Source organism: Plectropomus leopardus, chromosome 5 (assembly GCF_026936395.1).
Source record: "Plectropomus leopardus strain MGB_pleo_1.0 chromosome 5, ASM2693639v1, whole genome shotgun sequence".
NCBI classification, from domain to species: Eukaryota; Metazoa; Chordata; class Actinopteri; order Perciformes; family Serranidae; genus Plectropomus; species Plectropomus leopardus.
Window position 1 is genome coordinate 36,623,213 of NC_142180.1, and position 27,911 is coordinate 36,651,123.

The 27,911-nt window shown below is 39.8% G+C and overlaps 1 protein-coding gene across 2 annotated transcripts in view; it reads left to right on the forward strand.

Annotated features, from left to right (window-relative positions):
• tgfbr3 (transforming growth factor, beta receptor III) overlaps positions 1 to 27,911 on the forward strand; it is a 114,903-nt gene that overhangs the window by 32,584 nt on the left and 54,408 nt on the right. For both annotated transcript variants that reach the window (XM_042483744.2, XM_088078148.1), the window contains exon 5: positions 10,901 to 11,088. In XM_042483744.2, the coding sequence (XP_042339678.2) occupies positions 10,901 to 11,088 (188 nt within the window). The remainder of the gene's footprint in view (positions 1 to 10,900; positions 11,089 to 27,911) is intronic.

The window sequence follows — 27,911 nt, forward strand, 5'->3', positions numbered from 1 at the left end:
ATAACTGAAGAAATAAACCTTTAACAGTGGGAGGTCAGGAGAAACGGAGGTGCACGTCAGTCACACGTGTGAGTCTTTCATGTCCTTTTCTTCTTGTGTGGAAAGAGTCAACATGCGGGGAACCCTGCTCATGAACTTTGCAGAAATTAACCATCAATCATCAACCATCAAAAAAAAAAATGCAACGGATGAAAATATAGTGCCACTGTTTTCTCAGGTAACACGAATGAATGTGCCAAATACGTTTTATTTTGGAGTGATGTGAATAGGATCTTAAGTTTCAGATCTTACGCTGTATAACTGCTTACGTTGTCTCCAGCGTTCCTCAACCGACATTTCTAATTTAGCTACAAAACATGTAATGTCTTTCAAAAACATAGGCAATGAGCAACCTAAAAAGAAATTACACAAAAACTAGCAAAAAATGAAATAAAAAATAAAAATTTGAAAAAAACAAAGAAAAAAGTAAAAAAAACAACAACAACAACAAAAAAAACCCCAAACTAACAAAAAAACAAGGAAATGACCCCTGAAAAAATGCTTAAAAATTCTGTAAAATAATTAAGAATGTATTATCACTATATTATAAATGTAAAGATTCTTGGGACCTTTTTCCTCACTTCTTTAAAAATAAAATTTCCAAAAATAATTTCTTGCAATATGAGGAACAGGTCTTCGCCTTTCTTTTGTGTTTTCAAGGATTTCAGATTTTTTAAATATTTGTGAAGGTTTTGCAGCTCAAGAAATATCTGCAAATACTTGTCAACTGACAGTTTCACTAATTTCATTTTTTATTCTTTTTTTTTTAATTAGTAGTATTTTAAAGGTTAAATAAACAAATACACACAAACAAATAACATGCAAAAAATGGTTAAAAAAGACAATATAATCATATATATGTGTTAAATAACAACTCGGACAAATAAATAAAGAGCTAAATATGCATAATAAGAAACCATTCTGGAGAGTTCACAAATCATTCAAAGTTCATAGGTTGATAAATAGTATAATTTCATGTACAACTCATGTACATTTCTACATAGGATATTATCATGTGTCCGCAGGTGAGACAAATAGATAAGAAAAAAAGAAAAACACTGCTTGGTCAGAAATCCACACTGAGCTGCTGTCAAATGGTTAATTTTCAATAAGCCTGATGAAATAAGGAAGTAATATACGGTACGGTCTTTTGTCACAGTGTAAACAGGATTCAGTTCTTACTTTTGACCACATACTGAGTGTTTTCGAGCAGCTGTTACTGATTTAAATACCGATGTGTTTTATAAATGTTGATCATAACCAGTTAGTTGAAGAGCATTAAGCTTAAGTGCATCAGGCAAACTGTAGTGAAAACTGAAAGTGATGATGAAAGTCATTTTTTCCTCCACACAGAAATCTCCCTCTAACTTCTCACTGTCACAGCTAAAACCACAGGCTCCTCTTCCTCCGTTAGATGTGGTTTTTACACCCGTGACATTTGTCAGAGCGTCATTGAGATGCTGCTCCATCTCCTGATTCTAACAATGACTGTCCTCGTTCTTTACAAGAGAAAACTTAACACTTGAAGCACATTTTAGTTTGATTGTGGACGCGCAGAGACGTCCTGAGCTGATCCGCAGGATTCTGGATCGTGACAAACATCTTCTGGTGGATTCTGTTGACTAAATAAAGAGGGATTTCTCATCCTTTGTTTGTTTGCTCCAAGTATGCCAGCTGTCAGAAAGACACTGAGCTCTAAACCACAAAGAACAGGCTGTTTGGAGGTACCCAGTCTACTCGAGATTCTTTCAAACTTTTTCCCCCGTGACAGAGTTTTTTTCAGATCTTGAAACTGGCACAGATCCCAGCATGCACAGCTAAAAGGGCAGATTTGAATATGTAGGAGTGAGCTGAATCTCCACGAGGCATGTTTAAAACCTCTAAATTAACCAAATTTAAGATTTTAGGGGGATATATTGACAGGAATGGAGTATAATATGATACGTTTGTTTGCTTCATTGTAAGAAAATAAGGAAATTCCTGAAAATAAGATTTGTTCTGTTGTCGTTAATATATATCTAACAAGGAGCCATATTTCTACAGTAGCCCAGAATGGACAAACAAAACACTAGATTGGGACATTTAAGCAGACAATAGCTTGAAAAATAACATTGATTTGTAACCTATTTTTTTAGTGTTTTAACTGGTTTAAATCACCTGGTTTGTGTGTTTTGGAGAGGAAGAGGCCTCTGCGGATAATTCGGCTGTTAATTCGGATGTTAAGTTATCAGAGAAAAAAGTGAGCACAGATTAGCAGGTGCTGGGCTGACGACCGTCTCTCACAGGCCAAACTGCATCGGAGAAACATTTATTTTTCAATGTAAAACTACTTTACTCAGTGTTTCTAGAGGTTTTCATCAGCTGGTCTGTTTGTTTTGGAGAGGATGAAACTTCTGCAGATAATTCGGCTCCTGGTAAAAACCTCCTAAACAATGACAGCTGAAGGAATTTTAACCGGGAGAAGTTTCAGCTGGTTGCCATCTGCAGTCCTCACTGCTAGATGTCACCAAATCCCCCTAAATCTGACCCGCTGTACCTTTTACGTTCATAACTTTGCAGAATATTACAAATACAGAAAAGATATTCACAGACTTTCTGATTTTTTATTTCTTTTAAAACTTTTTTTTTTCTAGGCAACGCAAGAAAAAAGCCACAGTAGCCCTGATTTGAATAAATTAACCGTTTTAGCAGACGTTAGGTATTCGGGGAGTTCGATTCACAGTCGAGGAGCATCAAAACTAAAAGCTGCTTCACCTTGCTGGGTTTTGATCCTGGGAACGCTGAAACCTGTCCCGGATAACCTGAGGGATCTGGATGCATCACAGCTGAATCAGAAATGTATTCACCCCCGAGATCATTTAGTGCTTTAGAGACGAGTCACAGGATTTTTAAATCCATCCTTTGACACACAGGAAGCCGGTGGAGAGATTGCAGGGCCGGTGTAACGAGGAATCTGGCAGCAGCATTTTGGACGACCTGCAGCTGTCTGATTGATTTTACCGACACCTGTGAAGACACCTGAACAATAGTCCGGCCTGCTGAACATAAACGCATGAACACGTTTTTCTGTATCTTGTTTAGACGGTAGCCAAAGTTTTACTCAACCATTTCAAATCATAGTTTAATTTTTTATGAATTGTGAATGTGGCTTGACCTCACAGCTGGTCGGAGGGGAGGGATGATGAGATGTTGAGTCTGTTGGCTAGGATCGGGATCTGGCCGTCTTGTCCATGTTAGGTTTTCCCAAAGTCTCGCTGCTGCTGATTTCGCCTGACACGGAGAACTCGGGCCCCTCACACGCATGTTAACAAAATGATTCGAGAGGAATCAAAGTGGAGATTGGTGAATAGAGCTCTCCTACCTTTTATTATGCTGCGGCTGCAGCAGTATGCCGTGTTTGGCTAGACTGAGATTAACCCTTCGAAACCTGGTAGGTGGGAAACACGGGAAAAAGGCAATAAGCAAAGAAAAAATGATCCAAAAATGTGCAAAAAATTAGAAAACAGTACAAGACAATTATCTGAAAATCTGAGAAAAACTAAACAAATACATTTAAATGAAACAGGGCAAACAAGACTGAGAAAAAGTGCTTCAATAAAAAGTAATAAGTAATAATAATAATAATAATAACAAAAATAAGCAAGAAATTAGTAAACCATACAAGACAATTATCTGAAAATTTGTAAAAAAGAAAAAGAAAAAAATGCTAAAATACTTTATAATAATTCTGTAACAAGACTTAGTAAGAAATTGGTAAAAAAACAAAAAAAACAAACTAGACAATTATCTGAAAATGTCTAAAAACAACCAAACAAAAACAAATAGTCAAAAGAAGCAAGGCAAACAAGACTGAGAAATGAATAAATTATAATAATTCTGTAACAAAAATGAGCAAGAAATTAGTACAATTAGTAAAAAGTACAAGAAAGTTACCTGAAAATTAGGAGAAATAAATAAATAAAAATACATACACGCATTAAAAGAAAGTTAAAAAACAAACAAACAAACAAATGGCCTTTAATTTTTTTTAAAAAATATAATAATTTTTTTAACAATGAGAAATACAGTTTCCCCTAGCTTTTTCACAAAATAATTTTCCAAATCTAATTTCTTGCCAGCTGTGGAACATTTTTCTTACCAAGTTGCTCATGTTTTTGAAAGAAATCGCACCAGTGTGTTCAGGGTTTAAAGGGTTAATGTGCAGTATAATGAAGGTTTAGGGTCATTCATCTTATTACAATGTACAGTGTGTCCGCTATTATGGATCAGATTTTGCTTCATCATCAGTGAAGCATCTCACCACTTTAATTCCAGTGTTTTGAAAATGAATGTCGAGCCCAAAAATGCACTGTTATTACCCTGCACCTCCTTTGATAATAGATCATTTACATGTAATTTGCTGAGGTTTTGGGGGATATTAGATCGTAGCGTTACCACAATAGAGTTGTACGGTACGTTTACCACAATAATTTGGTGCCAAAGTGGGAAGCTGCAGGCTACAAAATGGTCTAGATGGACACAACAGATATTTTTGGGGAATATTTCTTTGTAGGGTGTAGTTACGGTTACGCTCTCTGCATTCATCTTTGGTACGCTCATCTCTCTGAAGGCGTTCAATAAATTTCAGAGATTACTGTTACAGCTGGAGTATCAGCTTTACCATCAGATGTTGCTGTATCTGCTGAGCTGAGGCGGTATTTGTGGTGCAGTCTGCAGTGTCGGGTCGGCCTAGGCTGGACTTGTTTTTCAGGCAGATTGAACAACAGCTTCTCTCATTCCTCCGCTGTGGGCGTTTGGCCCGGCCAGCTAAAAGGCACTCGTAGCAGCTGGACAGGACATACTCTGTGCTCCATCGATGACCAGGGGAAACATGGCGGGAGAGGGAGAGGAGGGCAGACAGAAGCGGGGGAGAAAGGCGGACGAGGTGACAGAAGACACAAAGCTGAGGCGCGGCCAAGCTTTTTTTTTTCTCAAACTCCTCTCTGTCCATTGAAGCTGAAGTTTGATGTCGATAGCATGTGTGATGGATAATAACTCAACAACTGAATGAGTTATGAGGGCCTTTGTCTGCTTTGTATCATCTCAAAAGTATATTTTAACAATTTGAAGCTCTTGATCAACATAACTTTTCTCGTGCTGCATACGGTCACCTCTCACAAATATTTAATACTTTGGACCTTCAATGAATAGCTTTGATTTGTTTCAAAGGCATGGTTAGAAAGGCAATGAGCAACTTGGCAAGAAATTTCCCACAAATTACAATAAATTAGTAGAGCTGAAAAATTATATATCTATTTTTTTTTTTGAAAAAGCAAGAGAACCATATTATCATCATCATCATTATTTTAAAGAATTCTTACAATTTTTAAGAATTTTTAGGTAATTTCCTTGTTTTTTTGTTTTCTCTCCTGTTTTTTAAAAAATTATAGATTAAAAAAAAAAGTTTAATTATAATTCCCTTTTTTTCTTTTTTACTTATTTCTTGGAAATGTATTGGCTAATTTCTTCTGAAGTCGCTCATTGCCTTTTCCCCATGTCTTTTAAAGAAATCCAGTCAATTTGTTCAGGTTTCAAAGAGTTAAATGTTTATATGTTTGGGATTATAGATGTACTTTAGATTACACTGAAAATGCTGCATGTTGTTGTAGCTCATGATGAGTAATTTGCAGTAAAATGTCTCTTTCCCATCAAAATGACCACATGCAGGCAGCAGGGCTGGGCGATAAAACGATAACGACATCAATCACGATATAACTTTTCCTCTTCTCTCCGCTCTGCCCTCTCTGCTCCGCTCTCATTCGCCGCCAGTGTCTCCGCTGATGTCTCAGAGTGTCTGCTCCACTCTCTTTCGCCGCCAGTGTCTCCGCTGGTGTCTCCACCAGTGTCTCCGCCAATGTCTCTGCCGATGTCTCCAAATGTCTGTTCCACCCTCATTCTCCATCTTTGTCTCCGCTGGTGTCTCCGAATGTCTGCTTTGCCCTCATTCTCTACTGGTGTCTCCACCGGTGTCTCTGAATGTCCGCAACACTCTCATTTGCCACCGGTGTCTTCTGCCGATGTCTCCAGCCGATGTCTCCAAATGTCCGCTCCGCCCTCATTCTCCGTCTGTGTCTCCGCCAATTTCTCTGCAGTATCTCCGCTGGTTCTCTGCACCGGTGTCTCCGAATGTCTGCTCCACTGTCATTCTCTGCTGGTGTCTCCGCCGATGTCTCTGAATGTCCGCTCGCTCTCATATTCCGCCGGTGTCTCTGTCATGTATCACCGTGCTCCCCCCTCCATCCTTCTGCTCTGTGTGTGTGTGTGACGGGGACATGATGAGAGGACACGCTGGATGTAGTTTGAGTTCAGGTGTAGTGAGTTTCCAGCTCGGTTCTGCTGAAAGAATAAACTGATTTCTGATGTTTGATTCCTTCCAACAACAAGCAGAACAACATGTAAATCTGCAGCGATCACAACAAAGGTTGAAATAATTGTTATCGTGCATCACTGGTTATGATATCTTCATATCTCACTTAGGAGTCAAAGGGAACCTTTAAGCTCGACAGAAATAGTGATTTGGTGTATATCGTGATATATATTGATATTGATTGATATGAAAAACATTATCGCGATAAGACTTTCCATATCGTCCAGCCATAGCATGCAGGTTTCTTCAAACTTGTGTTAACCTGCTAAAAACTGGCTAAAGACTGCAGTCCTATTGCCAGGAGCAGACCTGTGAACACAGCGCTGTGTGTGTGTGTGTGTGTGTGTGTGTGTGTGTGTGTGTGTGGTTTTGTTGATGTGTACAGGCCTACTACAGGCCCGTGTACAGCTTACTGTCTCATAAAAGAGCAACTAGGCCAGAACAGACCTAGTTGTTCTTTCATGAGACAGTAAGCTTTTATTGCGGTTTGGCTTTTTGTGCGCAACAACGGCATCATCCGGAGAGTAATCTCTTGAAAACGCTGTGTAAGCAGCAATAAGCAGCTAGCGTGACAACGGTGACGTCATGGCTGCACTTCGTTCACGCACATGGGTTCTTCTGTAGTGTACTACTACTACTACTACTACTACCACTACTACTACTACTACTGGCCTGGTATGCATACTACAGCGTTTTCAGTTGTTTTTGTGGACCCATGTTTATGAGGATCATTTTCACAATGTTGTAATATCAACACAGATTTTATTAAAAACACAAAGGAAAGACTTTCCGTTTTTCGTTGGGCTGCTCTGTTGAGCTCTGTGATGAGTATCAGCTTGTTTTTGCTGCCCCCTTTAGGCAGGAAGGGCTGTGTTTCGGCTAAAATTCGTCGTTAGAGTGGCACCAGAGTGACGACCGCAGCATCATTAAAATCCAAAGGGGTTGTTTTCTTCATCTTTTGTCAGCAACAAAGTGGTAGTCAGGGAGGTCACCGCAATCATCATGAATCATCTTCTGGGGAAAATGACTACCTAAAAATGTCATGAAAGCCTCGCCGGTCTTCAGCTCAGCAAAAACAATACGACAAAACTCTGCGTGCCCTACTTTCCTCTCCATATGGTACCCTTTCCTCCCACATGTCTCCCCCTCGCCGTTGTATTTTTAAGCCATTAAAATATCACATCATTGCCCAATAGGCATTGTAATCTTTTGGCAGTCTCCCAGAGAGAAGTACGTTTTTCTTTGTTTGTCTGGCAGTTGTTTGTTATTCTCCGTGTGTGAGGGGAAAAAGTGAGTTGCCCTCAGACGTGTTTGTGGGAGTGAAGCTTGATGACATGGTTAGACTCGGGTCCTTTGGGAGGAAAATCGAGACGGGGGGGGGGGTTAAGCGGGGGTTGAAATACTGATGCACCACAGCTTTTTGCCATTATCATCATAGAAAGAGCCATTTTTTAATATATGTACGCTCCCAATCTTCTTAGATAATGTATCTGCGCTCGGAGTGATTCAAGAGACAGCACGAAGTCCAGGTTGAGACATCTGTCAAGGGATTTGTCTCCAGAGACAAATATGGTAACAATAAAGCCTCTGTGTTTTTTTTCTCAAAACAAGAGCAGGGGAGCCATGCCATATATAATCTCTGGCTTTATGCTGATGCACTAAAGGCTTATAGGACAGCGCGGAAAGGGAAAACAATAGCTATGTGTTCTGCAAAAAAAAAGTTCCCCCCCGAGTTGTACCCCACCGCTGAGGCACTGTTTTTGGAGTCAGTTTGGGGGGGAATTTAACATTGTTATCTAACTGTCTTTCACTCAGACTTTAATGATTTCCAAATGCTCCATCTGATTGCTGTTCAGCGCGATGTGTTTGAAATGTGAGCGGGCCTCGGCTGGCACCAGGCTACGGGGTAAAACACATGGTCTGACCCCTGTGGAATAAAACCAGGCCGCTGACGCTCTCATCGTATACACGACGCCGCTAATGGAAAAGAGCTGTTTGGTACCTTGCTCAAAACCTGCGCTTTAGTGCCACCCCTGACTTCATGTGAATGCGTTTAAGTGGGTCATACAGATGCATAAAGGAAGTTTATGCTATAGGAAGATGTCAAGCTGTGGTGAAGCTTGTTAAAAAAAGCTTGTGGCTGCAAAGGAAGCTCCGTATCATGCAAGAGCGAAATGCGGATGTTAAGCGCGATCCTGTAAACATCGGTGAAACTTTGTTTAAGTCGAGTAGCCGGGGCGTTCACAGATCACCGAGCTGTTCATTACAGCCGACTGTGCGGCAGACAAAACACACATTGAGACCCGGCAGACTGAGCTCCAGTGTCCTCACACCCTGCTGAGCGCTGCTCTGCCTCACTGACCCGAGCTCAGTCACTGGGTTTTGTCGTCAGAGCTGCTTGTGACCGAAATGAGAGTGAAAGAGAGATAATAAGTGTCTGTAGCATTTTGCTGGGAATTCACCAAAATGGAATCTCATAGCAGATAAAATAACTGATTGTTTGTTATGACTGAATCAGATAACTGATAACATTACTCATGAGACTGCAAATGTGAGGGAAGGCCTGTCAAACCTTTCAGTTTGACCTGTTTATTTTTCCAGTGTCAACACAGTTTTTAAAACAAGTTGAAGTACCATCTTATGTAGGATCATAAGAAAGTTATTTTAACAGTCATTGTTCTTCATCTCTTCTCTTAAAAGCACCAATTTAGCTTTCTTTGATGACAGAAGGCCTCAAATTGTGCAAATTGAAATTGCAAGCGTAAAATGCAACCAATGTAAACGTGTCAATTTCGAAAGAACTCCCATGTATCGCAAAAAAATTTGTGATACATGGGAGTTCAGGTGATCTGAAGGTATTTCAGGTGATCTGAAAAAGCAATATTTCCCAAAACTGCAATGGAAACACTTTCAGTATTTTCTAGGTCACATGATGCTGTGGCTGTGTGCTTGTCAGGAGGAACTGGCTCCCTCATGATGCAGCAGGAGCCACAAGAGCTGTTATTGCATCATATAACTCTGAGAAAGTTGAGCAGATCATCCAGAAGTTTTGAATCCACAATTCCTCTGTGAAATCATGAACTATCAGCTCCCAGAACCCCTCATACGTGGCCGCTCCCACGTATAAGGGGCTCGCCTTTCCGTTGTTGTGCACATAAAATGCCCACATGGCCTTCGATTGTAAATAATGACGGCTAGTGCGGTTGCTGCAATAGAAATAAAGCTGCTACTGGGATGTTATCACCAGAGGAGAAGCAGCAGAACATCACTCAGTGGAAACACAGTCGCAATTGTGTTTTATCCACATTTTGAAAATATCACTGAAGTTTTGCACAAATCTCGAATGGAAACCCGCCTATTGTGAGACAGTTTTAAAAATAGCATTAAAAACGATACAAAAGCACCAGAGATGTCATGCTTTTATTCCATGGATATCTCTCCCTTGTCAAAATCTGGATCTATTTTGCCCACAATGCAACCCGATTTGTTTGGTTACAGGTTCAGTAACAAGTAAAGTTCTTATCAAACTTTGTGCAGCTTCTTCTGGAGACACTGAAGGTTTTTCCAACTTCTTTTTCGCTCATACCAAATTCCCAAAGAAGACCTGTAAACAGACTCAGATCTGTTAAGATTGTTTTATGTTTAGCATTTCTCCAGCCTTTTATAAAGCAGCTTCCTTCATTTTCAACATGACTGGTGACCTTTTTAGAACCCTGAGCACAGCGGTTTGTATGTAATTTTGTGATACCAGTTACATACGCCTGCTTCAGCGGCTCTGATTGTTGGACAGCGTAAAGTGGAGCATTACCGTGAAGACCATGTTTTGTCCAGGATTTTGTCACATCTCAGAGAAAACTATGAAGGTCACAGCTAATGTTTGGTTACAAGCTTTACAAGACAGAGTGCACGCAGAGTGTGAAGTCTGCTTCTCCTCCTGAGAGATTGCAGAAGGTCAAATTTGACCATTCAAGGAAAATAAAACTGCCGTAAGGGACTTCCAGTTGGAGCGCAGTGTGTTGATTACATTTCTCACATGTTACTGGGCTTATGGATGGTCAGACTGAGCGACGCTACACTGAGGAAAAAAAAAAAACTTTACACAGAACTGAGAAAAACTAGACTTGTTGAATTATTTATGTGCAATTTATTGGTGTGTTTTGCTTTTCAGATGATTTTTCGGCTGTTAAAATAATTTAGACCACAGTCACCAACAGCTCGCATCAAATGAATGACATTAAAAATTTCTCTGAAAGATGAAGGTGTTTTATTTTTTAAGTTCTACGTGCTGAAAAGTAGACGACTGCGTTCCCTTTTCTGTTGTAAAACTCTCCTCTGCAGTAGATTATTGTGGCCTTGGGACAGATAAACGAGTCAGCATCATGTGAGACGTGACATTTGAATCTCTGCACTTACAGTAGCATTTTATTCCTATTGTATTTTTTTTCTTCGCCGCAGGGCCGTTGTTTCGCAGCCCATGTGAGCTGCTGCCGGTGGGGGTGGGACACCCGGTGCAGGCCACGTTGAAGAGCTTCACCGCCCTGTCAGGCTGCGCCAGCAGAGGCACCAGCAGCCTCCCGCAGGAGGTCCACATCATTAACCTGAGAGGACACGCTCCAGAGGGACCAGACAGCACCCCGGCTGAAGTGAGTCATTCTTAGTAACACATAAAAAAAAAACAAGCTACTGCCACCATAATTAACCCTCTGATACCTGAACAAATTATTTTGATTTAATTCAAAAACACGGAAAAATGCAATAAGCAAAATAACAAGCCCGAAAAAGACTAAACAGGAAATTAGTAAGAAGTTACAAAAAAATTACCTGTAGGGGCGCCTGGTGGCTCAGTGGATAGAGTGGTGCCCCATATACAGAGGCTATAGCCTCGCAGCAGCGGCCGCAGGTTCGATTCTGAACTCGGCCCTTTGCTGCATGTCGCCCCCTCTCTCTGTCGCCCCCTTTAACGCTTAAACTGTCCTGTCCATCAAAGGCAATAATAAAATATATAATAAAAGAAAAATCACCTTTAAAATGTCAAAAATAGATAGTAAAAAACAAAAAAAAAACAACCAAACAAAAAAAACCCTCCAAATGACCTGTAAAAAAAGTGCAAAAAAATTAAATGACAATATTTATAAAATAAAATATATATTCTTTCTGTAACATAATCCTTGGTATATAATTCAAATAATTAAAACTATAGTTTTCTGCACATTTCCCTCCTTTTCTAAATTCATTTATTTTATAAAAATAATTTTCTGTCTTTTTTCAGCTTTTACAGATTTCTTGCATTTTGTGAGACATTGCTGCCTTTTCACCCCTGTTTCTGAAAGAAATCAGACCAATTTGCTCATATTTCAGAGGTTAAAACAGTTAAGATTTGACTTTAAAGACGTAGTATACAGCAAAACATTTCACAGTTCTCCTAACACATATTCACAGTCAGTTGAATTCTTTAACATTACCACTACAGTCCGAAGAGAGATGATCTTTCCTCCACTTTGTCTCATCTTCTGGGGACTCTATTGTTGAGTCTGATAAAGAGTGCGCGCTCTGCTGCAGTTGATATTTCCACCGCCCTTGTTTGCTCTATTTTTAACCAGCGGCTCTGATAAAGGAGGCCGGTCCTTTTCCCCTTTTCCTTAGAGGAAGCTTCTTGGGCAAAGCAAGATAGGAAAGGACACACTGGAGTGGCACAGTAAAGTTCACCCATAAGAAAGACTGCGATAGAGGCTTTCTGAAGGACGATTATTTCAGGGCGAGTTGTTAAACTACTTTGGTGAGCTGAAGTTTGACAAGCTTGCAAGGTGGGAACGTGCTAATGTTTGTTTCTGTTTCACCCGCCCCCCCAGCATTTAGTTTTCAGATTATACATAATTAAATTCAGTAAAGAGATCAAAGCTGTATCATTTGCATTTTGAAGTATCGCCTCATTAAAAAAAAAAAAAAAAAATTGAAAATAAAATTTACTTGAAATTAGCAGTGACCTCTAGCTCACCTGGTAGAGCGGCGCTCTGTGTAAACTAAGGCTTTGCAGTGACTCAGGTTTGATTCCAGCCTGCGGCCCTTTGTCATCCCCACTCTCCCTCCGCCTCAGACAGGGGGGCTCTTATTGAGTAAAGTATTTCACATTCAGTTTTTTACAAAGTTTGAAGTTTGCCACGACTGTTGGAGCAGCTGAGAACTGCACAGGTTCCTCCCAAACTCTGAGACACCGTTTTCAGAAGTAACGTTACACAGAAAGTAAAGGTAAAAGTAGAAAACTGTACACCTCCCAGTACAGCTTGCATTCAAACACGCGGGGGAGAGAGGGAGATGTCACCGCAGTAATGACGACTTTTTTACTTCTGGTACTTTCCGGGATTCATGTATAGTTAAATGGTGCGAACTTTTGGTTTAAACTTCACCGAGGCTGAGCTTAATGTGGAAAAAATGTGCATTTTTACATCACCCCAATGGCAAATTCATTGATTTTGCTTAAAACTTTTGCTGCTTTAAAGCTGAAAAAGGTGTGAACAAGCTTCTAACACGTAACGAATATCTGTTATTCTAAGATGTCACTGTTATTGGAGGCTACACTCGGTCCCAGCCCTCATGATCACATGGCACTCACCTAATCCTTGACTTTCGAGAGGGTGAAAAACAAGACAGTGATTAGTCAGTCATTTAAATGTCTGTGCTGAAGTTTTTTTCCAACCGCATATTTGTTTTGAATCTCTTCAGTGCGCTCATTCAAACTGTCAGCGCATCTCCTGACGGCGCTCCAGAAGTCGGGTTTTAAAACCCCTCCCTTTCCTCAGGTACTGCACAGGACGTCTCGCGCAGGACTTTTAAAAGTTAGACAGAGTTTAGAGATGAATCATGAGCCCAAGGCCTTTGAAAACTGTCCCACACCCCCCTCCCCCTCAGTCTCAGCAGTCTCAAAGGCTGCATGTATAGACTTGCCATTGCAATTTTGCTGCTGATGACGGCTTTAACGCTGCCAAGGCCAAACATACAGAAACACAGTGTGTGTGTGTGTGTGTGTGTGTGTGTGTGTGTGAGTGTGAGAGAGTGTGTGAGAGAGAGAGTGTGCTGCATCAGCAGGTAAATACAGAAATTACTCTCTGGTTTCAGTGGCTGTGCTTGTTCTGAGGCTTTGCTGCACAAAGTGAAATGATAGATTTCTGTGGTCATAACAGTGAGAGGGATTTGTCTTTTGTTGTAATCTTTCATGTTTACTCCAAACAAAGTACCGTGGAGGACGTGTAGCAGTTACAGGGCTTCTTTTACATCTGAGAGTTTGCAGGTTTTTTTAATTACAATCTTTCAAATTATGTCGCGTGGAGCAGGAGGTTGTTTATGCATTGAAAATACAATGCATGCACGCGCAAAAAAACATTACAGCAGAAATGGAATGTAATAGGGCAAATTAGGCCTAACATGGCACGAAATTTAAATGTTATTTTCCCAGCTTGATGGTCTCTGGTTTTGCACGTATACCCTGTTTGCACACAAGTATGCAGGCACCTTTTATAGCACAGACTGTGGAGTGCTAAACAAAGTTCATTAGGATTTGTGACAAAAATGACAAGTTATTTTTAATTGTTTTTAAACTTCTGCCAAACAAGGACACTTAAAGGAATACCTCACCCCAAATAATCATTTGTCTGCCAGTTACTCACTCATTGTTATGTTGAATTTATGAGGAAAACTTTGTTTTTCTCGCATGCCTCTGCAGTGAGCATAAAATCCAAAATGTGGAAAAACTGATGAAATGCATGATTCAGAGTATTTAGTGACAAATTTTAACAACAGCAACCCTGAATCAAAACATCAGTTCACAAAATCTCACACAACTCGTTTACTCCAAGTCTCAGTGATTTAGTCGTATACTCAGGACTTCCCAACCTGATGGCAATTTTTAACAGGGAACTGAAATGAAAGTGAAACTTATCAATGCTTCATTAACAAAAACAGTAATTTTACCTCTCTGAACACAGGAGCTGCTGGTCTGCCACTGCCCCAAACAGTTAGTTTGCTTGCTTTATTTTGTGCCTTTGGTGAATCCAAACTAACCCTTAAAAACACCAAAGTCAAACAATAAGACAATTTTTGAATTTTTTTGTTTTGCCTCTGTGTGTCCCTTTTGTATTAGGGGTTTGACGATTTTTTAGGGCTGGTACTGATATCAATTATTAATACTTAATGATACCGATAACCAATATTTGACACGATATGCATTTACAGTAACAATGAAAATATTTCTGTCGAAATTTAAAATTCAGAATACAACAAACTCCAACATAAAACTCGATTTAAATGATTTTAACAAACTGAAACTTTCAACATAAAGTACAGCAAGTTCACAGCAACTTTTGTTTTTTTGTAAAGTTCTGTGAAAATTTAAATAAGTTCCTCCCACGCTGACATTTTCTTTGCATGTATTGCAGACTGTATAATATGCACACTTTTTAATTAATTCATTAATTTTATTGGCGCTGTGAATGCTGATGCAGATAATTGGCAAGGTAGAACATGAAAACTATTACTATAAATTACTACACTATATCTACAAAAACTATTAGGCTACTTCTTCAACGTGTTTTTGTGTCCAAGCTTCTTCAGGAAGTTACAAACAAACCTATAATGAATCGAACGGATACACACGTTGAATAAATTATTGATTGAAATGAACTGATCGGATTGTATTCGTTTCATCACGGCTTGTTTGAACTTCCTGAAGAAGGCTGGACGCCAAAACGCGTCAAAGAAGTAATTGTTTTTAATCATGTTCGACCTTTAGCACCTGCCAATGCAACAAAGGCATTTTAAGTTTTTTCCTGAAGTCGAGTGCCTCGGCTGAGACCGGTTTTTTGTAGACGTTGTGGCAGATTTTGTGGCCGCCTCATATAAATGAAAGTGTTGGAATCACTTGGATGTTTTGGGTTTTGCTGTTGTTAAACATGGACTCATATGACTACAATTCATCAAAAATGTGCTCTGTTTTGGGATTCTTCGTTCACCAGAGGCACATGAGAGAAACGTTTTCTTTATGAATTCAGCGTAACACAGGATGAGTAATTGATGCACAAACGACCCTTTGTGGGATGAAGTATTCCTTTAAGAAAACCAAAAGATCTTAACTGTATTTTTTGCTGCTGTTGAGGCTGTCACAGCCCATGAGACTGACTGTCTAAATCCTATTTTGATTTGCTCTCAGGAGACCTTTCTGCTGGTGATGGACCAAATAATGGTTCATGAGCACAGTCAACTGACAGGTCTGGTCGTAAAAGTGATTTTTGCACGCTTTCGTTTATTTTGTCCAAAGTTAACATTTTTTCATTCTTCTGCAGAGTTTATTTATTTGGCTTTAAAGCAGAGGGATGAGTGCATCAGTGAAATAAAAGACATTTGGACTTTTAAATTATTTTTACTTTAGTGTTTTGGCTCTGTGCTGAATTTTATGCATTTTTTAGGCAAAATTATGCATTTATTTGACATTACACTTTCTTAACAGATGTCCAGAATAATTAGCTCCGTAAATGGGCACTCACAGCAAAACTGTAACAGATAGTCCAGTGAAACCTTCAGTTTGAGGTCCTGTGAAATCCATCTCTTCACGTCAATTTATCCAGCTGTTGGTAACCCATCACCTCCATGGTCAAGTGAGGACTTTTGCGGAGGAGGCAGAAATCCAGCTGTCTGTTCGCCTGCCTACAGCCTTGGCTGCAGAAGGTCACTCAGCTCTGGCGGAGATTAGGTTGCCCGGCAGAAACTCGTTTCCGTGAGTGGAGCTGGTGATAAGATAAGATCTCCACTCCCACTCTGGTCCTTGATTGCTTTTCCACCTGGGTCGGGGGCACAGGTTGGCCTGCTCGGACACAAGCAGCGTCTTCCCGAGCGCTTAGCCTTCAGTGTGGAAGGGCACACTGTGCGTCAGACTGCGGCCTCATTAACTCAATCTGCCCCTGATCTGTGATATTTCGTGACTGGAGGAGGTGATAATCCAGTGGAAAAAAGGAATTACAGCCTTAAACCAAGGAGATCTTAACATCCTTGGCCACATTTTGGCAAGGATCCTGTCATCTAAGAGGCTGTGAAAAAGCACCACAGTGCTCCTTATTATTTATCCCTGACCAGTGTGAGTCTAAAGCATGAAACTTATTCCTTATTTCCGAAGCAAATTTAAAGCAATTGACGTTGGAGGTTCATCTCTTCAGTGGAAGGTTTCTTGAACTTCCTTAAAACCAAACCATAAAAAAACGCAACCTCTTTCTCTTAAAAAATAATCTCCTGAAAATCAGTTATTAAGTCAAGCAATAACACCTTTAACCCTTTGAAACCTTAGCAAACAAGCTTGATTTCTTTCATAAACATATTTTTTAAAGCCAAAAAAAAAATAAATAAATAAATTTTAAAAAGTTTTTTTTTAAAAAGTACACAAAGTCCTCCCCCAAAAATAATTAAAAAAAAAAATCAGAAAAAAAGTTAAAAAGTAAAACAAAAAACAGCAAGGGAATAACCTGAAAAAGGGGGGCTTTAAAATAACAATAAATATTTTAAATTATATTATATAACATTTATGATAATTATAAATGTTGTTTTTTGGAAAATCTTTCCCAACATTTAAAAAAAATATTTTTACGTAAAATACTTTTAAATATAGAATATGATGATTTTAAATATACTTTTCTGGACATTTGTCCTCTTTTGGATAATATCTAATAATTTCCACATAGCTAATTTTCCAACTCATTTTCTTGTCACCTTTTCCTATTTTTTTTTTTTTTTTAAATTTCCCGACATTTCTTGACAAGTTTCATGTTTTCCAAAGTAATTAAACCAATTTTCTCAGGTTTCTTAGGTTTCAATGCTTGTAAAAGCCGTCTGAAGGCATCACTGGAAAACTGATGTCGATCCAGGTTTCAGAGGGTTTAGTGGAGACAAAAAAAAGATATTCATCAAAATGTTGAACTATTCCTTTAATTTGAGTGTTTTTAATCGTCAGAATTGGAAGCGTCCACATCGATTTCACTCTCAGTAATGAGTCTTCTCAGATGTTTGCTTTTGCATGTGAGTCCTTTGCTTATTTTCAAAGGCAGCAGCGAGGTGCCTGGTCAGTCTGTGATTATGTAGATTTTCGGAGCTCCTCCTCACCTCTGCTGATGGGGGAGGAAGTGGTGTCTGCGCCACAGAGCAGACTGTATTTGGAAGTTTTCAGCGATGGCCGGCAGCACAAGAGGTGCCTGTGGCTGAGCTCCGGCTGTGCTGGACTGACTGTCTGGGTTTCAGGGCTGCTGGAGGACAACATGTGGCCCAGTATGGCAGGTTTCCATTAACCCTAAAATTATGCAAATTGCAACTGCAAATATAAATTATGCCCAATGGAATCACATCAATTCTGAAAAAGCTCCCTTTTATGGCAAAGAAAGTTTTTATGCTTGCATGAGGTGGTATTTTAAGGTGATTCTAAAAAGCCAAAACTGTAATGGAAACACTTTTTTGGCTTTTCTAGGTCACATGTTGCTATGTCTATGTGCTTGTCAGTAGGAACTGGCTCCCTCATGATGCAGCAGCAGCTACAAGAGCTGTTATTGCATCACATAAATGTTGGTTCTGTAATTTTGGTTGCATCTGTGTTAGATGTCATAAACAATAATGATCATAATAATAGTACTACTACTAATAATTGATAGGACTATAGCACTTTTGTAAGTACTTAAAGATGCTGTGAGATGCAAAAAATGCAAAATACTAATAACTGGCATTTTAACCCAATCGCCAGAAAAACTGCGATGTAAACACATTTTTTGGCTTTTATTGGTCACATGATGCTATGTGCTTGTCAATAGGACTGGCTCCTGCTCCTGCCCCACAACAAAGGTTTTCACGCTTGCATGAGGTGGTATTTCAGGCGATTCGAAAAAGCTATATTTCACAAAAGTGCAATTGGTTTTGTGCTTTTCAGTAGGAACTGGCTCCCTCATGATGCATCTGGAAGTTTTGAATCCACAATTCTTCGGTAAAATTGTGGACTATCAGGTCCCAGAAATCCCTCATACGTGGCCGCTCCCACGTATAAATAATGATAAATAATGGCGGCTAGTGCGGTGGCTGCAATAGAAATAAAGCTGCTAATGTTTTGAACATCCATCGCCATGGTTACTGGAGTGTTATCACCAGAGGAGAAGTCGCAGAACATCACTCAGTGGAAACACAGACATCTCACAGTTGTGTTATCGACATTTCAAAAATAACGCTCAAGTTTTGCGTAAATCTGTGATGTAAATCAGCCACTTAGAGACAGCGAAGCCCTGACCAGGTGGAGGTATAAATCTGCTACTACACACACTGTGTGCATGGACTAATGCGAACAAAAGGGATCACATGGTCTATTTCAGCCAGTTTTTAAACACACACACATCCTGCTACAATGTGTGAGGCCTGCTCCGCGTCTCTTTCACATGCATGTGTGAAAGTCGCGGCTCGCAGTTTGTCCCATATTTCCCGTGAAGACGTGAGAGCAATGAATTGTTTCCTGCCTGCACCAGCGAACCCATTCAGTGTGGGCATTAACTGAAGGGCTCTGAACTGTTATCCACAGAAAGAAATGCACAGCTGGACCTGACTCAGAGCACACGCACTTTGGCTCGGGGCCAATCTACACACCGAAGCTGAGTTATTAAGTGCAACAGAACACCTCAGTAGTGACTGTGCATAGTGCTCCGTCTGGGGTCTGCTCTCATTTAAAGGGCTCGGAGTCACCGTACAATAACACAGCGGAGGGAGGAAATATGTTAATCATTCGCTCAAGTAGCCTGAAGCTACAAACACCCACAATAATATTTTGGATTGTATTCCAGGGATGTACAAGCCATGTGTTTAAATGTGCTGAGGTGAAGGTAAAAGCACATGATTGAAGGGAGTTTATTTTTGGAAAATCAAAGCTTAAATGGCGATATTTAAGCATGAATCAGTCAAATTTTATTTTATTGTTCTTGATGCATCCCAAATAAAAGAAAAGGGATGCACAGTATTGGATTTTTTTTTGCCAAAATATGATATGCTGATTTATAATTTGTTTGGCAGATATCAGATATCTATATTTCCACTTTTTTCCTCATTTAATTTTAATGATCATCAAGCCTCTTCTGTCCTGGAATTAACCCTTTGAAACTGAACAAAGGGGCTTATTTTCTTTCAAAATGACCCAATATGACCTTAAAATTAACAAGAAAATAATTTAAAAATAAGAAATAAAAATAAATCTAAATGAGAAAAAAAAAATACTCGGAAAAAGTGCTTAAAAGTTATAATAAGAAGAAAAGAATAAGAAAATTAACTTAAATATGCAAAAAAAAAAGAAAAAAATACTGAAAATAAAAAAATGTACATATAATATGGATTGTTTTTTGTAACATAATTTTAATTTCAAGACGTTTTTCCCTATCTTTGGGGTAGTTTTCTAATAATCCTCCCCTCTTTTCTTAGAACTTTTTAAAGTAATTTTCTTGTCACAGTTTTGTGATTTCTTGCAATATATGGAACATTTTATGTTGAGGTTGGTCATGCCTTTTTTTTAAATAGCTTGTTAAAATGATCTGAATGCACCACCACAAAACTGATTTACCAATATTTATATAGTAAATTATTCTTTAAACTGTAAAATTTCAAGTTTTAAGGCAATTTTTGAATGTCCTTAACAATTTCGTTCTTTGTTTTTTAAAAAAGCATTAGTTCAGGCACAGTTTTGGCGCCGTTATTGTTTTATCTTTTTAGCAAACAAACGATAATCAACCCTACTAATGTCATTTTTCGCACCTGTGGTTTTAATAATATAACAAGTCAAAATGTCGTCATGAAAAAGGTCTATGAGGCAGATTTGTGGACTGGCTTTGTTTGGATAGTTTACAATTTCAAACCAACAATTTTGTCTTTTTTTAACATCATACTCTGGATTTTTACTTAGCGTTTCTGTTACACAGTGGGCTGTTTGTTTCAAAGATCCATAACTCTCTTTTTCCATAAAAATGACCAGTACTGACACTGGCTTGCCTGGACAATATATATATATTTTTTCATTTCTTAAGTGTTATTCACATTTGTCTGAAGAAAAGAGTGATGATATCCTCAGCTCCGCTGCTCCTGATCAGAGTAACAGAAGCCTCTTTTCTCTCTTGTGCTCATGTGGGCCTCTTAAAGAAGGCGAGCCGCGGCTGAGAGCCAGTTTAGGACGAGGAAAGTGACTTGGAAGTCATAGTAGAGCCTGAAGTGCCTGACTGGGGCTTTGTGTGTCTGCAGGTACTGATTTCCTTATATAATAACAGAATAACTTTCACAAAATTCAATTATATTGTATAAAAAAGATGTAATCTGTTCGAGAAAGAGAGAAAATGAGAGTTACAGTCAGAAGGAGCTGAGCTTTCGTCTATTGCTGCTCAAATTTCATCCAAGTGAGGTAAAATGTCTTTTTTTTGGTTGACTGTTGACCTGAAGGTGTTGGTGTTTTGCCACTTAAGCTCTACCAAAACAATGACCTCATCCTGAAGTTTTTTTTTCACTTCCCTCGGCTTTGGTTCAACGGTGTAGGTATCAGGGTTGAACATTTTTCCATATGTTCCCCTCTGTCACATGCTAAAGTGGCCTTTTGCACCCCGCTAACAAGCCGCCACCTCGTGTGTGTCGGCGCAGAGCTCGCTGCAAGCCGTCGAGAAAAAATACAAAAAACAAGACGGCTGTCTGGGGATACAGTCGGGTAGAAAATAAACATGAGGGGCCGGCGGTATCTCGAATCTTCCATCTTTCCCTAATCAGTTTACCAAAGGCAAACATCAAACAGCCACTGGCTCTGAATCAGGGTGAGGCAGAGCAGATGATTGTTTTATCAGCTGGAATTCGCAGATATCTTTGACTGTACGAGTGACTCGCTGGAAGAGCTCAGCAGGCACAAACAGCTGGCGAGAGCACGCTGTCAGATAAGACTGGAGCTCGCACACAAAAAAAACTGCACACACAAAGCCAGAAATGTTTGTATTTATATTCACTTCTGGGCTTTTGTTTGGCTTTACGCTGTCACTGAATGTGCGTTCTCATTCCTAGGTTGCAAATGCACGCTCCTCTCGGCCTCTCATCGGGATGCACAGGGCGCCCTTTAGCATATCTCTTGGCGGGTTTTCATTACAGCTTTGCACAAAACTTAAGGGATATTTTTTTAAATGTCAACAAAACGCAATTGCGAGATGCCAGTGTTTCCAAGTAACCATGGTGATGGATGTTCAAAACATTAGCAGCTTTACTTCTATCACAGCCACGGCACAAGCCATCATTATTTCCAATCCAAGGCCACGTAGGCGTGTTATGCCAGCGATAATGGGGAGTGATTATACGTGGGAGCCGCCAAGTATGAGGGATTTTTTTGGGAGCTGATAGTCCACGATTTCACAGAGGAATTGTGGATTCAAAACTTTCAGATGATCCGCTCAACTTTCTCAGAGTTATGTGATGCAATAACAGCTCTTGTAGCTCCTGCTGCATCATAAGGGAGCCAGTTCTTACTGAAGAGCACATAGACACAGCATCATGTGACATAGAAAAGACTAAAGGGGTGTTTCAATTGCAGTTTTGCAAAATATGGCTTTTTCTGAAATGCCACCTCATGCGAGAGGTTTTGTTAAATGGTTAAGTGAATGTATTTATTTGCATCTGGTAAACATGAGTTGTTGAATCTCTGGAGAGTATAAATATGAATATTTGAAGGACTTTTATGAACAAATCAGTACCAATTCCAACAGGAAAAAAACTAAAATTTTTATGCAAATTGTGCCTAGGTTTGAAAAAGTCAGCAAAATCTGCAACAAATTTGGCACAATGCATTCATATCAAACATCCAACCAGTCTTGGGGAATATTTGTGATTGAATTATGATCACAAGATTTTATTTTATTCGATGAGATGGAAGAACTAGTTCATTTTTGGGAGAGTACTCTTTACTCAAAACTCTCATTTCGGACAATAGACAATAGAACTAGTTCATTTTGATCTGTGTGAACTAAACTTTAGGCCAGCAGGTCATCGCTGTGGGATGATGAGCTTTTTTAACTATAACAGTGTTTTTGTGCCAGAAACAAACCACACCTTAACTACAGAGCTGTTGAAATGTTTCAATGCATCTGCTACATAAAAATGTAGAATTATAAAATATATGTGGTTTTCTGAATGTCAACTTTTTTTCTGGCGATACAGTTATTACAATTAGTATTTTGTATTTTTTTAAATTTTGTATTTACATTTTATTATTATTATTATTATTGTTATTATTATTATTTCTAAAATCTAATACAGATGCAACCAATAAAATTACAGTACCAACATCATCATTTGGAACCAATAATTTACACTAATGTAGGAGCCACTATAAATTTTGTTGAAATTTCTTTCTTTTGGTAATAATGATTTTGACCCAATAAGTGCACAGATCAAAACACTAATATATTGATATTTGCAGAAAAGGAATTTAATTTCCGTTCGACTTTAATCTAATCAGAAAGTAATCTCTCTCTCTCCTGCTGACTCCGCCTCCATGTTATTCTCCTCAGCGTGTCCTACATTCTGCCGTATCACTCAGAGATTATTATCCGGAGGCCCCGTCTCACTTTGACGTCTCCGCAGTTTGGCGCTGAGCCGAGCGCACACTGATTACCATCAGAGTTCAGGGGAAAGGCTCCAGGTAGCATCCCCATCGCTCCCAAATATGTGGGTGGCACTGATAACGGCGGTCAGCAGGTCTTGCTGCGGCTCCCCTTCTCAGTGTGCGCCCTCATTGATCCAGAAAGAACCAAGATCCAGACAGACAAGACACACGCACGCACACACGCGTCAGATAACAGTTTATGATTGGTCCCAGGCTGTGAACCTTTCTCCTCTTGGAGCCTTCACTCTTCAGCTCTGAGCAGACTGGCTTTGTTTTCCTCTTTTGCAGTGTTTCAGGGTTCAGCGTGCAGAAGTGTTTGGTGTTGTTTTTGCTATAATTTTGAATATTGATCTATTTTAACCCTTGGAACCTGAGCACATTTGCTTTATTTCTTTCAAAAACATGGGAAGAAGACAAAGAGGCAATGCCACTCACCTGGGAGAGCAGGTGCTCTGTGTACAGAGGCTGTGTGTCCTCACCGTGGTTCACCCCTTTGCTGCAGGTCAGCTGCAGGCCTCTCTCTCCGTCTTTCATGCCTGAGCTGTCCTAATAATAAAGGAGAAAAAGCCCCCCCCAAAAAATTAAACAAATAAATAAATAAATACATGAAAATAAAAATTCACAAGAAAATTACCAAAAAAATAGAAAGTAAAAAACTAGTATATACATATTTTCAGTATATAAGTCTAATAACTATAAATAGTTTCTGGAAATTTTTTCACTTACAAAAAAAATCAATTATTCCTCTCTCTCTTTCTCTCTCTTTTTTCAGGCTGTTTTTTAAATCACCTTTTACCAATTTCTTACAATTTATTTATTGCCTTTTTTGCATCTTTTTGAAGAGAATTAAACCTTTTTTCTCTGGTTTCAAAAGTTTAAATACATGTGAGATATATATAATATAAAGTGACTCCTGTCCAGTTTTCAAAGGGTTAACCCATGTTCTCTCCCATTTAAAAAGCCAGTAGTTGTTGTTCGGACATATTTCGGCATGCTTTTGCTTCATATCTTAGAATACACTGTGCTATCTTTGCTTATTTTTTCCTGGGAGGGGGAGTGTGCTCCTAGATTAGCCCCACTTTTTGGCTAATTAGAGGATGTTTTGGGTCAACCAGCGTCATCAGGCTCTTAATCAGCTCTGTCAATAAAGGAAACTGCGAGAACGCGGCGCGGCGCTGATACTGAGCTCTGACTGCAGGGCGTCTGCTGGCAACACTGAAATATTTGTCTGCAAAAGTATCGCGTTACGATGTTGACGCGTGGTGTTTACGGAGCACACTTGAAACTTGAAAGGTCATGAAATTGCAACCACATGCTGAAGACAGAACAAACAAATCAAGCTTTACAATTACAGTGTCACGGCCATCGGTGCGTTTTAAACCTAACCATGTGGCTTTGTTATACACATGTATGATTCATCATCTGGGTTTGTGTTCCAGCTGGTTTGTTTTGGAAGCTGATTCAGAGCTTAAATGGATAGTTCAGTTTTTTGACATGGGGTTGTATGAGGAACTTATCCACTTATCCGTGTATGTTATATACCGTAGATGTCAGTCGGGGCGCCCCCAGTTTGGAGAAGCAGACTAGAGTCCGACACTGAAACTAAGCAATGTTCTGCTGTGGACGGCATCAGCAACAAAACGTATTTTAACCACTTAAAAAGAGTCTTGCCTAATAAAATCTTTATCATTTTAACCCCTGAAACTTCAGCAAATCACCTCTATTTCTTTCAAAAACACGGAGCGATGTTATAAGCTGTAAGTTACAGGAAAATTACCTGAAATTTACCACAAAAAAAAGAAAACAGGTTATAAAGAAGGTGTAAAAATTAAGGTTAAAATAAAGAATAAAACAATAACTGAAACTTATATAAATGTATAGATAAAATATGTAAAAATAGTTAATTAATAAAATATAAATATATATTCCTGGACATTTGTATATTTTTCCTTTATTATCAACTTCTAATAGTCTTCGCCTCTGTCTCTGTCTCTGTCTCTCTCTTTCTCCTTAAAAATAAATCATCAGGTCATATTCTTGTCACCTTTTGCCAGTTTCTTGTAATTTGTGGGACCTCTCCTTCTCATCGCTTTTTAGTTGTTTTTTTTCATCGCCTTTTTTCTTTTGAGAAATCGAACACCTTGCTCAAGTTTCAAAGAAGATCGCAGCACAAGAAAACCGATTATCCAGGTTTCAAAGGGTTAAACTGATATTGATTCATTTTAAGGTGTCTGAAGTAGATTTTCTTGCTGCAGTGCGTCACTTTGCTTCTTTATGAGACTCCAGCCTTCTTCTCCAAACTGGAGGCATGCTCAGTACCTCACACAACTCCAAAAAATCTGAACTATCCCTTTAAAGTTGGAGCTGTTGTTTCTTTTCTAACGTTTCCATTGTTTACACATGCTACCACCACTAATGGTGCGCCCTGTGACGGCCCGCGCTACAGCTGTCGTCCCCTGTGTGGAGTGTAATTTCAGTAACCTGATAGGTCTAGACAAGCTGCTGGCAAACGCGCCCCCGTAACTGTAATGGACACTGGACCCCCAAATCCCTGTGCCAGCCTCCTGATAATCAATCAGGCGTGTCCCGGGCCACAAACTCCCAGCAGGATCCCGTAAAGGTAGAGGGACATCTCAGCGCCACCTGATCCTCGTGAACGGCATGAAGGGCACTTTTATGCCTGGTGTTTCTGCACCTCTTCTCTCCACACCCTGGCTCTGTGACAAGGCCCGTTGCTATGGCGTTACCAAACCTCCTGACGGCGTCTCCGTGGGCAGAGACGTGCACCAGCTGCTGTTGCACCCCCGATCATCGCTCACAGTGTGCAACCCGGCTCCGGTCGGAGCCGATACAGCTTGGCATTTCTTGATGAACGGCAGATAATGAGCTCTTTTCCAACCATCAGCGCCTGTTGGCACTTCCTCTCCGCGGCGCTCTGTTTATGCGTGTGTTTTCAGGTGACTCACGTCTTCTGGAAATGTTTCTGTCTGGGTTTTAAAAATTCCTCATATTTTACAACTCTCTACCTCACTCTGTCTCCTTCTGCCTCTGTCTTCCATCTCTCAAAGCCAGGGGCCTCAAAGCCAAGCCAGGTATGATTATATCTTGGTTGTTGTTGCTCTCAGAGGAGCGATACACACGCTTTTTCCAGTCTGGACTAACGGGAAGGCAAAAAAAAAAAGAAAAAGAAAAGCCAGTCTCTGATCTGTTTGTTTGGATCACCATCCAGTTTGCCTCATAGATAACTATTCAGTAATTTCTTCCATTTTCTTCTCTCGGAGGGACGTTTTAATGATTTGCGCAGCACTTTCATGGACCACATCACTAAACACTCGTTTGTGCTGCTCTCCTCCGAGGCTTACATCTGCTGAGGACTGATAATTAGGTTTTGATGCTCGGTGTTTGCTCCGTCTGTGCTGTCGGTGTCTCTTGTTAAATGGCTTGGTGCAGCGTCACAGTGACAAGTCTTTGAACGCAGAGCGTCTGCCAGGAGATAAAAATCATACTTTACAGGAGAGAGTGGATCTCTTTTAGGAGAGACAGGAGTCTGGCATGCAGTTAGGTGCGGAGGAGCTGGGAGTGTGTGCGTGTCAGAGAGAAATACAGAGCAATATTTTTCATATCCTGTCCACTGAAACGATAACTGCCATTTTTTCTGACCTATATGGAAATATGAATGGTGATTATTGTCTATGAATTAAACTGCAGGCCTGAATTTCAGTCTGCATGGCGCTGAACTGGACACTGCAGGTGTGTTGAGGTTGATTTTTTACTTTGAAATAGCATCTTACAAAACAGTCTCACCTGAATTTTAGTTCCATCCCCTCCACCTCCCGACGAAACAGTCAGCTTTTATAGACTCCTAAACTCCTTCTTTGACTCCAAAAAAATGTTCAAAAAGTGACTAATAAACCTTCCCTATACCTTGTAGTACATCACGACAGAAACGTTGATATGACACGTGTAAACTGTACTAAAGTACCGTATCCGTAGTTTGCAGAAACGTACGATGCATTTTTCATCTGGCGACTGGTCTGGGTCCACTTAACATTCATTAACTGCATCTGACCACATTTGCTATTTGCTGCTGCAACTCGCACTCATCCCAGCTGCTCACATGTGCTGCTCCGTCAGTGACCTTCAGTGTCAGCTGTTTACGCTCCAGGATGTCAACAAATGCACACGATGGGATGAAGCTGCACGGTCATTAAGTTTACACAACAGCACATGGCAACAAACGTGGACCGTCACGATGGTTAGGATTAGGGAACAAAGTCACAGACGTTAGCTTTAGGCAAAAGAAGCACATGGTAAGGTGTAGAGAAAAACCCTCCTTCAGTGCTTCATACTCTCGTGACCGGTTCCGTCCTCCAGGTTATCAAGTGACGCCACCCGTGCACATTGCACGTGGATGCACCCCGGGCCTTCTGGCCGTATGCCGTCGTATAATAGCAACATTACCGGTTCATCCGAGCGCGTTCTTATCTGACACCGTCCAGCTGCGTTCCATTTGGATGCGAAAGTTGGCTTTTGGCGTCACACTTGTACGCCAAAAGCACTGACTGAGCGGACGTATTTGACAAGTTCGGAGTGAAAACGGGCTGGCTGGTGCCTTCAAAATCAACAGTTTCCATATAGTTAATAATATAATAATAAATGTTTTTAATATATATATTATGATGTAATCTATAAAATGTAATTTCATTTTTGTAACCCTCTATCTCCTTTTCTAATTGTTTGACATCTTACCGCTTGTCAGGATATTGTTATTTATTTGTTGATTTTAAATAACACTGA